This window comes from Gymnogyps californianus, chromosome Z (assembly GCF_018139145.2).
Source record: "Gymnogyps californianus isolate 813 chromosome Z, ASM1813914v2, whole genome shotgun sequence".
In the NCBI taxonomy this organism is placed as follows: domain Eukaryota; kingdom Metazoa; phylum Chordata; class Aves; order Accipitriformes; family Cathartidae; genus Gymnogyps; species Gymnogyps californianus.
In genome coordinates, this window is record NC_059500.1 from 35,168,306 (window position 1) to 35,183,515 (window position 15,210).

The window sequence follows — 15,210 nt, forward strand, 5'->3', positions numbered from 1 at the left end:
CATGGCAATACAATGCTGAACCAGACAGCTTATTATTATTATTATAAATAAGCAAATCAGCTGCTAGACAGCTACAGATACCTCAGAGAACTGAGTAACAATGGCATTTTAAAGTTATGAAATCATTTATGTTCTACAGGATCTCAAAACACTTTACCAACTCAGAGATCATTTTATTCATTACAAGAGTGAAAGCACCTCTAAGGAAACTAAACATACCCTTCACAATTAGCAATGAAGAAGACAGAAGCATAAGCAATTTCTCTCTGTGTTCTGTAAATATTGGCATGGTTAGTTCTGAATAGCTTTAGTTGCACTACTGTAAATATAGTAAACGCCTCTTAATCATGAAATACATAATGAGGAAAAACACTTAATTAGTATATCTCCCTCAGAAATTATTTACCTAATGAGATGTAATTGCAGTAAATGCTGCTTAATCGGAACACTGTTAGCATATATTCCATGCCATGGCATGCAACTCTGTCATTACCAAGGATTTCTGTGGGTTAACCAGGTGTTAAAATAGCCACAAAATTTTAACTTTCTGTCAGTTGATACACAAGTTGCCAAAAAAGACACAGTTTATGCAACCAGAATGTGATTTCTATTCTTGCATTTCTATTCAAGTATAGTATTTTATGTCAGCTGTCTCCCTAATTCTAAAATCAGAGACTTAAAAACTGAATACTAGGAAGTATTTGTAATTTCTTCCATTTGGGCAAACACTATAAATTCCTACAGGCAATTACAGCACTTACTTGCACAAGCATAGAAACTGCACATGAAAACAGAACATGGGTCCCAAGTCTTCACAGATGATTATTCTCAACATCTCTTATAACCATAAAAGCCACTTAATTAGGACTCCAGGATATCTAATTAATTTCCCAATTACCAAGATACAAATGCACCCCAAACCTGCTGTAAGTCAGGGCTGGGGGGGGGGGGGGGGGGCGGGGCAGGATGAAAGACTACAGGCATGTTGCCTTATCCTCTCTCTGGCTGCAGCTGCCCTGTGAAGAGCCAAGAGCTGAGTGGTACCACTGTTCGCTTGTGGGACTGTGACATGAAGACAAGATGACGGGGTCACCAGTTCACCTGGCGAGGGGGCAGAGGCAAACCAGCCAACCATTCTTCTGAAACAACAGGGCGTTCACTGCCAGCTGGAGGTGAGATGTTTTCTGGTGAACTAGTAGTATTTTAGGCTATAAAGACAGTCTACCTCCAAAATGCATTTTTAATACACACTTCTGCATTTAGAGCCATAATCTTACCCCATTTCCAGTCATGCTACATTTTTACCAGGAGGATAAACACTCCTAAGAAAACTGTCCTGCAGGAACTGCCGAGATGAACCCAAACTCACCCACTCCCTCTTCTACACCACACAGTGAGCTTAAGACAGTTTTCCAAAGGCCAGATGGAGCTGGCAGAGCTCAAATGATCCTTATCTAGCACTGGGATCCGTATGGCTGTGTCTACCCTGTGCAGCCACTGCACTCTCAGCAGTCATTTGGTCCTCTCAAGGCCAAATCCTCATTCACATTGTCAAGGCACTGGAGCTCACTAGGTGTGCTGGGGCAACAGTGCCCCAACCAGGCTGCCATGAAAATTATTAAGGTCCATATAGACCACACCGACCCTTCAGGTCATGTCCTTGGGCAGTACGAACAAACAGACAACCTGGAAAATCCTTGGCAGATGTAATCCAACTTTACCAAGCTACATCCTTTGACAGAGAGCATCAGGGGCACCAGACGGCACGTTGCCCCACAGATCCCACGCAGGGCTGTTTCACAACTGGAGCAGGCAGTGCACCTGTGAGGACACAGAAACACATTTCAGAGCCATCCCTGCTGTCCCAGTGCCACAAACCACTTCTATCAGTATTCAAAAGTAAGGATAATAGGTCCATGAGATGTCATGGTCTTACCTTCTCTGCGCCTCAGACCACCCTATCCACCTGATGGTTAAACGCATGAAGTTTGTATCTATGACACACTCTCCTCCTAGTCTCACCTGGTGTCCACCCATCTCCGTCATCCAAAGTCCATTACCCAGTACTGACTGGGCAGCCAGGCGGCCACTCTCATGTGAGATGGTTTCTCAGGGCCAGGGGCTGGCTTGCGCAGTGTCTTCTGGATGAAAGCAGGCAGAGAGGGAGGAAGGGAGATGGAGGCTTGGCACTGCCCTTGCACAGAGAATCTCTCTCTATCCATTTCACAATCACCACCGTATGCCAGGAACAGGGCCAGCTGAATCCTTGCCTAATCCAATTTGCTGCTGAAGCAAGAGTCACCCATCCTTGTCCAGGGACATCTCCAAAGTGCTTACGTAGCACTCAAGAGAGACTGCTACAACAAATATCTCCGTAGGAAGGAGCCAAAGGTTCCCTTTATCCTGAAAATAATTTGGATAATGTTCTCTCCTGGATCAGGATGTGCTGAGTGCAGGTGGTGATGGCTCCTTGTATTCAGCACAGGCCTATGTTTGAGGAAAGACCACCCCAGACCTATATTGAAACATTTCAAAAGCCAGATCCCACATGACTTCAGCTCTGTGCAAATGAAAGCTGAGGACAGAATCGTGATGTTAAAAGCACCGCTGTGCCCATTGGGGTTGCTATCTATCACCCAGGAAAATCAGCTGCCTGGACAGATGGCTCTCAGACTATTGCTTTATAGGTCAAACTGTGGATTATATACTGAGACAGGAGACAGTCTTTTCTGCCTGTTGTGACTTCTACATGATGGCAGGAGTCTAAGGTATCCTCTTCTTTGCTCACAATCCCTGCAAATGGGAAAATAAATTTTATTTTTGTCCTGCAAACTAACAGTAGATTTTTTTCCTGGCACAGGTAAGGTGTGTACCACTTCTACATGTGTTTTGCCTCTTGACGAGGGCTCTGGGGAGCAATCTGAATTGCCACACCATCGATCCCAAAACGACTTTATCCTTACACTTCCACTGCAGTGACCTAGGCCATCTTCCCAGGGGCTGCTGAGTTCAGCTGACCCCCAGACAAGCACTTGTTCCATGGGAGAGGCAGGGTAGGCTCCCAGATCTCCCAACTCTTTTGCTACAAGGTGCTGGTAGATTTATGGCATGTCAGTCTGCCCCACACAGATGGGCCAAAAGCAGACAATTTGGGGCAGAACAAGTATTAGACATGCTTTGCCAAGGCCCCACGGGATAGATTTTATCTATTTATCTATTACTGTGCAGTGTGCCATAGGGTGTGTCTGGAGTCACCGTCAAGGTATGGATATAAACAAGGTGGTTTTCTACTGAGCTGGTCCTTTGGGAGCAACCTAACAGACCAGCATGAATGTAGATGTTAATACTGCAAATTGCAAAACTTTCAGCATCCCTTAAGCATTGCAGCCCATTAACAACCCCAACACCCAACAGACCTTATAGTTCCTTTATTTTCATGTAGTTTAAATTACGTTGTTTAAGTAGATGGCTTTTACTAGTAGCTGATAACATTGAACAGATGAGAAGCATTATGTAAAGGCCCATCAAAGCCCAGAAGGGGGATAGTAAAGAGGGAGTAAACATGTACAAGAAGAATGATTACCATTGTTCTCTGTCTCTTGTGCAGTTTATATTACCCAGAGTAGTCACACAAAGTATGAATAGCTTTAGCTTTTTTATATTGGGACGTTCGTGTCTTGGAGGATCTTCTGTCTGACCCTGCCCTCCCTTCTCAAGTGACATCCTCCAGAGAAATTACTTTGGGGATCCTTTCTAATTTGACTACCCCATGAAAAGGACATCAGAAATCTAAGGCTGGGAAGAATTTCAGAAGGGTTTATATTTCTGGACTGGCAGCTTTCCAAGAGTGCCTGGGAGCACACTTGCTGGAGGAGGAGAAAAGAAAAAGCAAAATGGGGAGAAAGAAAACAGTGCATTACACAACACTCATACTCTCCTCCTACAGTATTGTCTGCAGTACATCTGCTTGTTTATCAGCAGCAAGTTTGCAAAGCAAGGAAAGTGCACATTAAGGAAATCTTGCTCAAATAACAACTTGGATCTGATTTCAAGTTTCAACTCTCACACGCAAAAAAATTGACAGATACTGGTATTACAAAGTAAAAGGCACACACAATCATTTGCAATTTGGAGACATTTGCAATCCACAGGATTGCAACAGGATAGACAGAGATCTTCAAAGAAAAAAATGCATTTATTTAATTACAAATCTCCTAATATCATTGGCTTTAATAAGACCTTAGCAGTATATCTGCAATAATACATTTTCTACCAGTGATTATCCTGAAGAGAAAGTAACATAATCCACTTGAAGCAGGCAGAAACATGAGAGGACTTTCTGTCAGGTGCAGGAGTTGTTCTATTCCTTGGCTCCACAAGCGTAAGTACAATTCTGAGCACAACACTGAGCTCCTTTGCCCTGAGCTTTTCCATTCTTCTTACAGGAATACTGATGCGTATCATGTCTTACAGAATTGCTGTAGTCTTCTTAGTATTTGACATACGCCGTTAAATCTCCTGATGGGAGGCAAGGTGCTAGACCAAAATATTAGAAATGTTTACCCTTTGCATATCAGAAAACATTGATGCTACACATTGTAATATTCTAGCAGTACATTTAAAACTGTTCTGTCGTGAACTCAGGAAGATTCTCTGGTTTTTGGGACTAGTTCACGAGGTTTCATCCTTCAAAGCTATCATTTGGATTTGGGTTTCTAATAAACTTGAAAATATACAGAATTTTGCCTCACTTGAGTCTAAGACCTCAGCTGGGAAATCCAGTGTGAATCTGATGTGCTCTGGAGTACTTTTCCAGACCAGTGGTGTTCAAGGCACCACAAAGGCACAGTGAAAGAAGACTGCAACATATAATGATCTTACTGCAATAGCATGAGAGACAAGCAGAAATAAAAAAACAGGGTTTCTGCAGTTTTATGATGTCAAATTACTGATTTCTCCTCAGTAAGTAGAAGAACAGTTCTAGCTAGAAGCCTCCAAAAACAAGAGAATCATGTAAGTCATGTCTGCATCACACTGTGGAGCGAAGCATAGATGACAGAGTGAGGGAAAACCACACTGGCTTCAGAAGCCAATACAGGATAGCTGCTGTAGCACAGTTTTTTCTGCAAGCTGCAAGACCCATTAGCTTGGGCACGGTGCCATGCTAACACAGCTGAATAGGAACAAGGTTTTACATCCAAGACATTATACGCTTTCAGGAACAAGGCACTACATCCAAACAGTGCTGTGCTGCACTTTATGTGCACTTGAGATCTTTATACCTTTATACCCAACAAAGGAGTTTACTGCTGCAGAAAAAAAGCAGGCTTCACATAGTGCATCGGATGTTTTTATTATGAAATGTTGTGCTGGAATGGATGGAGCAGCATCTTACAAAGGTGAAAATGTACATTACCTCGGGGAAAAGATGTCCTCATTTTCCAGCTCCGCCCAAGCTTTTCTTCTCTTGTGGATTCAGTAAACAGACTCTGTTGAAAAGGAAAGACAAAGAAATCATTGTGGGAGATAAGATACTTTTAAAATTTAAAGTGAGCAGGAAGGGCAGTCAGCTACTTGCTGAGCCACATTTGGAAAGTCTTCATCTGAGATCAAAGATAAAAGCTAGTACTCAGCCAGGCTTCTTTTACAAGCAGCACTGTGATCCACTCAGCATGCTTATCCTAAAAAAACCCAACAGCAACAAGGAGCCCTGCTCCCAAATAGAAATGGAAGCAGTATCAAGCAGAGGGAGTTCTAATAAGAGTCCATGAATTTGGGAGCTTTGTTTAGAGATGCTTTAGCAAATGGATGCTTTCTCAGGAGGTGTAGGAAGGAACATTCTCTTGTACCATCTGTAGTGCATCTGTGGTAAATAGGACATTGATGTAGGTGCAACTTGTTCTCTACAGCTCTATAGCTTGCTGTCTTTAAAGTCTTAGGTGCAGTTTAGCCCAAGAAGAATAAATGACAATGTAGCATACATATATGTGTGTGTGTGTGTGTGTGTGTGTATGTAAGTATCTATGTACATATATATATTTACAGACTTATGTATGTATGTACATATACATATTTAAAGACTTAATATATGAATGCACTCCTGGACATAGGAAACTTCAGATATCCTGCATGTGGGTTGTAACTCTTCATAGGTTCATAGTGTTATTCAGCTGGTGGAATTTTAAAATTTCAAGTCTGTGGATCTGTATATAAAAATATATGCAAGTTTAAAAAATATTGCGGTGTTCTCTCTTTTTTCGGTCATAAATGTGATTTGGAGGTAAAATCCTTGCATAGACAACAGAAACGGATTATCATATATGTGTGACTTTCCTCATATTCTAGATTCAGCTTTTCAAAGCTCTAAGAAACTTCACACAGTTGTCATTTTTTTTTAAATCAAATGTGAAAGAAATATTTCCCATTCTTGCATGACAGGAGAAAATTTCAAAAACTCCTATCACTTACGGGTGCCAAGAAGATGTGTGACGCAGTCCTGAAGAAGCAATGGACCTTTAATATGCAAAAATGTTGATTTCTCTTATGACATTGCTCTGCAGAGCTAGAACTACAAATTTTGAAAAGACAATTTTGTTCTACCAGAAATCAGAAATACAATATGGAACAACCTGCAGGCTTTTTAGAGGACATTCAGAGCCCTCTTCTTCAAAGCACCTCTGTAGGAGCCAAAGTATCTTCTTTTAGAGTCACAGAAGCAGAAAATGCTCCCACTATTACTTCACATTAGCGTAGAACTGCCATAAGAAATCTGCCGCTTCTCCTATAGGATATGCAGTGTATATTGGAAGGCACCAGCTAGTCTGTAGATTTCAGTGGTTGACCAGAAAGGCATGATACAGTTTGTTTCAGTATTCATTCATATGACACACCCTAGAGCTGAAAGACAGGAATTTGAATGAGACTTGGGTTTGAATCTAACCTTTTGCAGAGCTGAGGCTCATCTCTGGTCAGAACAGAGAGTGTTTTCAGTATCTCCATAGCCACTTTCATTGCTGCAGGGGTAAGCTTACTGTCAAGAGGCCAGTAGCCTCCAGTGGAAGACTGGATGATTTCAAGCAGCCGGTCAACATGGCTGCTACATATGCTCACAAACAACACAGACTAAGATACCATAGGAAATTTATATGTGAATTATTTCTTTCCATGCACCTGTATATCAGATAGGAGCCTAAATGAAATAACATTATTTGTAACATTACATCATTGAGGGTCCTGGTAGACACCAAGTGAACATAGGCCACACCTGTACCCTTTTGGCAAAGAAGGCTAATGGTATCCTGGGCTGCAAGAGGAGGAGTGTTGCCGGCAGGTCGAGGGAGGTGATCCTTCCCCTCTATTCAGCACTGGTGAGGCCACACTTGGAGTACTGAGCCCAGTTCTGCGCTCCCCAGTACAAGAGAAAGACGGAGCTACTGGAGACAGTCCAGCAAACAGTCGCTAAGATGACGAAGGGACTGGAGCATCTCTTCTGTGAGGAAATGCTCAGAGAGCTGGGACTGTTCAGGCTGGAGAAGAGAAGGCTCAAGGGGAATCTCATCATATTGTACACACACCTGAAGCAAGGGTGTTAAGAAGATGGAGCCAGACTCTTTCCAGTGGTGCCCAGTGACAGGAACAGAGGCAATGGGCACAAACTGAAACACGAGAGGTTCCTCCTGAACATCAGGAAACACTTTTTTCCTGTGAGGGTGACTCAGCATGGGAACAGGTTGCCCAGAGCAGTGGTGGAGTCTCCATCATTGGAGATCTTCAGAAGCCGTCTGAACATGGTCTTGGGCAAGATGCTCTAGGTCTCCCTGCTGGAGCAGGGGGGTTGGACCAAATGACCTCCAGAGGTTCCTTCCGACCTCAACCACACTGTGATTCTATGATTCTGTATTTTGTTCTGGCAAAACAGCAAAAGTAATAAGCCATATGAAATGTTTCAGTTAAGGAAAAAAGCCAGAGGTAAATTTTAGGATTATTAAAGATAGCATCAGAGTTATCAGAGTTATCCAGTACATTGACTGCAAGAAGCATACAATTGCTATAAAATTTTACCAGTAATGGCAATACAAATTGGTAAGAAGACAGTCCAATGACTTTCACGTTCTATCTCTCATATTATCTAAGAGAAAAAAAAAAAAAAACTGATACATGGCACAAAGCTGAGTAGAAAAGACTGCCTCCTCCGCACTATCTATCATGCTGTATGTTCTGTATCATCCTTCTGAGCTGTATTTGTAGACCTCAGATATATAAGGTCATGCATTGTCTAATGACCTATCAAAACCACTTAGAACGCAAAACAAAAAAAAGATTTCTGAAAAAAAGAAAGATACAGGAGCTATACTTCTTCATTTGACATTGCTGCATGCTACTGAACACTAGTTCCCTTAACAGGATGACTATCTTGATACAGTTTTTAGCAGCTAAGGAAACACCTTCAGGACAAATGAGTTCAAGTAATGGAATTAATAGGAATCTCAGCACATGCAGAAGCCAAAATATCCATTAATCTGTACTTGGTTATTGCAATACATATAAGAATGGTTTGTGTCAACAATCTCAAGACAATGTAATTATCTACCAGCCTACAAGAGACAGAAATTTAACCAAAATATGAGAGATATGAAGGAAACTGGAACTTGTTATTTCCTTTCTAATACTTCAGTATTCTCAAATATCTTTCCTGCCTGCCTGTATGTACCATACCACCTTATACAAAGAAAATGATACATGAACAAAATCAACCTCTGCCTTTTTGATCTGTCCCTTAGGACAAGAACACAGACTGCTTTGGACAATAGGGTCATAATTCAGTTGGAGTATTCAAACGCTTTCTGTAATTCAAATACAACAAGTAAAATTATGATCCCAAGAGGCTAAATTCCAGCTCTAGGTAGATAGGTCTGGATATCTGCAAAATAGCATCTGCTGGAATACTACAAGATGCCTCAATTATAGCAGCACCAGTAAGAATCTGTGAAAGAAAATCAGGAAGTTGTAAAGATAAAGTATGAGAAAGGGGGAAATGAGAATATGGAAATAAAATTCAAGTGATTAAAAAAAAAAGAAAGAAAAGAGATTTATAAAGTAATGGCCTCCCATTGCTAAGGAAACACAGAATTAGGGCCACTCTCACTGTACATTATCTAATGCCTAATTTTATTCCTGAAAGGAGGGTGATACGGGAAAGAAAATCAGGCTCTGTGAACCAAACACTTCAACTAGTTCTCCTGCATTCTGTACTCACATTTGGTTGGGTAGATGCAGGACTGCAGCCCATAATCTTAATTTGCATCAGATACCAAAAGGTATTCTGCCTGACTTTCACAGTCGTTCTCACAAAGTGCATGCCATCTGTTCAGTATTAATAACCAAAGTAACAAACTGCCTTCCACCAATGTAAACTAAGGTTTCTATTCTTCTGTTCAGGTCAGTGCTGGAGCCAAAACAGTTCACTGGCTGACTCCACGACAACTAAGGATAGATCCTGGCATAAACCAGGCCAGCCAAATATAAAGCTATGTCTATTTTCTACCTAAGTTACATAAGTTTTCAGAGGCACTGAAGTCCTCGTCTTGACTTAAAGGAAAGAGGAAATCCAATGAAACCACAAACATTTGTGTGCATGCCTATAAGTCTGACACGGCACAAAAAAATGTAACCATATTTGGTAGCAAACAGGAGTGAAATCCAGAGGCTGAGAGCTCTGGGAGTGCATTCACACATAGTCCCGACAGTCTGCAGCTACTGCAAGTGCTACAGGGGAGAGACACTTACTGGTATCTGCTAAGGGCTGAAAGGGACTGGCTCTGTGACACGTTTCAGAAACAACAGTGTATAATTGGACTATTTTTAAAGTAGTTTTACACTGTGAACACAGGCGTAGGTCTGTTTCATGCTCTCTGCTGACTGCCATGAGCACAAGTCCTAGAGGAAAAAGGAGTCCTAAAGTTCAGCCATGATGCCCCAAGACAGGACAACTAAGGAAATTTCATAGGAAAAACTATCTTAGGAATTCTCTTAATGCAGACAAGTCACTAATACAGGGAAGAATAAAGTAAACCTTCATAAATCTGTGAAAATTAATTTACTTCTTTATCTTCATATTGTCTGTCATAGCACATGTGGTATGGACCAGTCATGATCAAAACTGCAAAAATACCCCACAGTTTTCACATAAACACCCTGCAGAAACTCAGTACCACTTGGGCACAGGGGTTCCTCCCTTAACACAACAAGGCTTTCAGCTGGGAAATATTTAAAGTCCAAATCCTCAAAAACACTTACACCCCAAACAGTCACTGTAATTAGCAGGATGCTGATACAGGAAATAATTGTCCATATCCTGCAGAATATCTGATTCTAGTAAGTGCCAGGTAGCACTTGTTTTCAGTAAAGGTTTTAATGACCAAGTCATCTCTCAGTTAAAACATTTCAGACCTGAGCATTTCACAGTCTTTAGCAGCAGGGATACAATAAAACTTCTTTTATAGTTTTATATAAAGAGGTATTCACAGAGAGGAAGGGAAGGATAACTCTGCTATTAAGTAGCCCAGTGTTTCTGGGAGTAAATTAAAGGGTTAAATTTACTGCAGAAGCTTAAGAGACATAGCATTTACTATTCCTTAGTAGCCATGATAAAATTTTGGTGACAAATTTTCATTGTGCTCATCCATCCACAGTGGTCTGGCTTTATCATTTCGGAGTCTCAGTCTTCTACCATACACACAGGTGATCCCATTAACCTCAATGGGATGAGAACCCACATCAGACTAACTAGAGGTGGAAACCTCTAAAACAGAGGTACAGAGGCTGAACGGAAAAACATGCTGAATTCTTGAATGAATCAAGTGTGCTGAGCTCTAAACCAACAAACTGCACTTCAGGCAGGAAGCAGCTCCTTTCAGTCTGTGCCTGTCCTATCATAGCAGCAGGCTCCGTTTTGCAGTATATGACTATTCTGCAAAAAACTGACTTATTTTGTCAGCTTCTCACAGTGCCTTTAGAAGCACATGAACTGACGGCTCACCAGTGTACAACCTCCCTGCGCTGTCCTGGCTTCCATTTCACTCATTCATTCACATGTGTACAGTATTAAAACGCATTGTGTTCCATACTTCAGTCAATGGTCACGTATTTTTACTAGATTTCTTCTATAAACCATGAGCCCTCCCCTTTCTCCTGAAGGATTCATGTCCTTAGCAGGTATTGCTGAGTGCATGCTACTGAAGTTTCTTACTGCTGATTTGAGCATGGTGGAATGTCAGTATTTGGGTGGTCCCTTTGCCAAGGCAGAGTCCTTGTAATCTCCGGGTGGTCAACTCTGTGCCAGATTTCTCACCTGTGATGAAAATGCCGATTTGCTCCAGAGAAACAGACAACACAGAAGTCATATGAAAGGATGTTGCTGGGAACAATTCTGCTCAAAATTGAGGTCCTATAAAATACGTTTTTCTAATATGTAAATCTCCTAAGCATACTTCCAAGATTTTTTTTCCCACTGTTTTTCTAAGAAGTACCTTTTGTCCACTTACAAACAACAGCAACACAGAAATGAATTTTCTGAAGCAGAGACAAACCCAGTACTGTTGCATTTCACTCATAGTGGAGGACTTACAAAAACCCCAAACTCTAGTACCGGAAACAATGTATTGACCAGACTCCTCTTATTGTCCACATCAAGAGGTGGCATCCTTTTTCCCAGTGCAGACATTACCCTTTATGATGGCAGGAAGGATAGTCACATTCCCTAACATCTCCACCAAATTCCATGAGCAATGATGTAATCAAAATACTAGCATTCCTGATTATGTGCTGGGTGCACACTCACACGCAGCCATGCCAACCATGTTGTCATTAGCTATGGAGAAGCAACACACATGTCCCTATTTCATGGCAAGATATGCAGATAGCCCTCATACCATGGCCAGCCAATTGCCCTACCCAGAATTTTCCTCGGGCTGGTCTCTAAGTGGCTGAGCTGTTTTACTACCTTGTGGCTACTTGGCAGACTGCAGGTTGTGAGGAGACCAGTGGGAAAGTGCAGAGCAAGAAAACTTACCCCTTGTAGAGGAGGACCTCAGGCTAGGGAACATTTCAACAACCTGGACATACCCAAGCCCATGGGACCTGACAGGGTGCACCAATGGGTGCTGAGGGAACTGGCCAATGCCAGGAAGAAGGAGGATCTGGGGAACTACATGCTGATCAGCCTCACCTTTACTCCTGAGAAGGTGATGGACAAAACAATCCAAAACTAAAAAGGACAAGAAGGTTATTGGAGTAGTCAGCATGGATTTATGAAGGGGAAATCATTCCTGAACAACCTGATAGCCTTCTATGATGAGATGAGTGGCCTAGTGCATGACAGGAGAGCAGGAGAGGTTGTTTTATCTTGAGCAGGGCTTTCCACACTGTCTCCCATCACACCCTCCTAGACAAACTGATGAAGTACAGACTAGATAAGTGGACAGTGAGGTGGATTGAAAACTGGCAGAACTGCCAGGCTCAAAGGGCTGTGATAAGTGTCACAAAGTCCAGCTGAAGGCCAGTTGTCAGTAGTGTACCCCAGGCGTTGATACTGGGACCAACACTGTTGAAACTTATCATTAACAATGGGACTGAGTGCATTCTCAGCAAGTTTGCAGGTGATACAAAACTGGGAGGACTAGTTAATATACCAGATGTGTGCTGCCATTCAGAGGGAGTTTACAAGCTGGAGAAATGGACAAACAGAAACCTCATGAAGTTCAACAAAGGGAAATTCAAAGTCCTGCCCCTCAGCAGGAATAACTGCAGGCACCAGTATATGCTGGGGGCTGGCCAGCTGGAAAGCAGCTCTGGAGAGAAGGATCTCGGAGTCCTAGTGAACAAGTTGAATGTGAATCAGCAATGCACCCTTATGGCAAAGAAGGGCAGCAGCTTCCTGGGCTGCACTAGGAGAAACTTTGCCACCAGGCCAAGCAAGTGATCCCTCCTCTCTTCTCAGAACTGGTGAGATACATCGGTCGTGCTGGGTGTAGTTCTGGGCTCCCCAGTACAAGAGAGACATGGAAATACCGGAGCAAGTCCAGTGCAGGGCCACAAAAGGGTTGAGGGGACTCAAGCATCCTTCATAGAACATAGGCTGAGGGAGCTGGGTCTTGTTTAAGGTGGAGAAGAGAAAGCTCAGGAGGATCTTGTAAATTTGTAAAAATACTTGACAGGAGGGTGTAAGGATGATAAAGCCAAACTCTTCTCAGCAGTGCCCAGTGACAGGATAAGAAGCAATGAGAACAATCTGAAATACAGGAAATTCCACATAAATGTAAGAAAAAAACTTTTTTTTATGGTAAGAGTGATCAACCACTGGCACAGCTTGCCCAGAGAGGGTGTGGACTCTCCATCGTTGGAGATATTCAAAACTCAACTGGACAGGGCCTGGGCAACCTGCCTCAGTTGACCCTTTCCTTGTGCTGGAGGGTTGTAGTAGGCAATCTCCAGAGGTGCCTTCCAACCTCAATGACTCTGCGTTTCTCTTCTATGCTTCTTACACCTATGCAGGATAGGACTCACAGCACTCCCAAAGCAGGTGACAGGAAAAGGGGTTGGGAGCTGAGGAGAAAGAAAGTGGCAGGATAGACACTGCATTACCAGTCTGATAATCCCTCACAAAAAAAAGTGTCAGGCTGGAGGCCCAGGAGCAGCAAAGGTTCAGCTAGATCAGAACTTCTGCACCTTTCTCTAAGCCTAGCTTTAAAGTGACATGGTAAACAAAGATGAAAATATACAGTATTTTTATCCAGTTGAACAGTTCAAAGTTATTTTCACATGTGAATAAATATGTTCTTTTAAACTGCAGAAAGGATCCTGATTTTCTGCTTCCTTGACCGTGACAAAGTCACTTTTATCATTCACAATACGTATGAAAGTGGATCCAAAAGGCTGCCCAATCCAAGCAGTACTTTTTACACATACTTTTCGCTAAAAGCTAAGCCCTTTCCCTTTCAAAAGTGAGATCCCCTTACACGAATAATGCAAGGATACAGAAGATGAAAATTAGTCCCAAGAGTTACACAAATTCAGGTGTACTGTTTTTCAAAATGTCTGCAAGTCCAAGATTATGGTTAGCTTTTACTTATTAATAATATGATTCTACTTGAGGCTTTCCTGTTAGTTTTATGCATAATTCAGTACAGGGCTAAAAAATATGGAAGGACTAAATTGAAAAGAGTATTTGGTAAGGACTGGTGCACAGCATAACAGAAAGGGGATGCACTTTATCTCTGAATTGTTCTGAAAGCACGGAAGGAGAGCTCTGGGTCCTCCAGCTGAGATGAAATACTAGAAAGCTCAGAAAACCATTTCTTGTCAATGCTAAGTAAGATGCAGAGATGTTTCTAATGTCATGCAGACTTCAGGAATAAAAGGCAGTTCACGCAGATATGAGACAGGCAGAAAAAACTCAAAGGAAGAAGATTTTCCGAGCAGGCAACAGCCAGATCTTACTTTATTTTTTCTCTGTTTGTCTGTTTCTGAATGAGAGCATACTTTTGAGTGACGTTTCATGAATTATAAGTGACACTCATTTCAAGTTATGCTGTAGGTATAATTTTCTTAAGTGCCATCATAGTTTAAAGGGTTCTTCACTGACTTAACTTTACACACAGAAGCAATCCTATTTTACATATGCATAAAATTACTCAGTATGTGAACATTCACAGGATAGTGCCTAAGTTGGTAGGAGGCTTCTTATAACAAACTTGACTTTGATATCTCTCTGCAGTTCTAACATGCATTTTGTTACAGAACAAACTATTACATTTAGAAATCATACTTAAAGTATTTTTCTGGAACAATCTACATTTTATAAAACAAAAATGAGGCATGGTTTGGTAGTTGACTATAATTATCTGAAACATCAGCACTTAAGCGGGTTTGGAAAACAGCGAAGGACGAAACTTTTCTGTTGTTAAGATGAACTTGAAAATACATACATACAGACAATTATTTACCGGAGAAAGCTTATGGAGACAGAGCAGATACAGGAGACACATTTTGGAAAAACAAGGTATTCAAGATACAACCAGCATCCCAGTACAGCACAGCTCTTCACAATAAAAGAGATCTTTACACAAACTCAGCTCAAATACCAAAAGCAATATCCACCTCTACAGTACCTCTAACACATTTCTGTATCCCATCATGGAGTCATAATTCCTT

The 15,210-nt window shown here is 41.8% G+C and overlaps 1 protein-coding gene across 2 annotated transcripts in view; it reads right to left on the bottom strand.

The window, feature by feature from the left end:
• Positions 1 to 3,823: 3,823 nt before the first annotated feature.
• HINT1 (histidine triad nucleotide binding protein 1) overlaps positions 3,824 to 15,210 on the bottom strand; it is a 60,451-nt gene continuing 49,064 nt past the window's right edge. The window contains exons 3-4 of one of the 2 annotated variants that reach the window (XM_050913573.1): positions 5,417 to 5,489; positions 3,824 to 4,536 (exon numbers count right to left, since the gene is read on the bottom strand). In XM_050913573.1, the coding sequence (XP_050769530.1) occupies positions 4,490 to 4,536; positions 5,417 to 5,489 (120 nt within the window). In that variant the 3' untranslated portion in view covers positions 3,824 to 4,489. Of the gene's footprint in view, positions 4,537 to 5,311; positions 5,490 to 15,210 lie in introns of those variants that run through there. The other variant, XM_050913571.1, reaches the window with a different exon arrangement.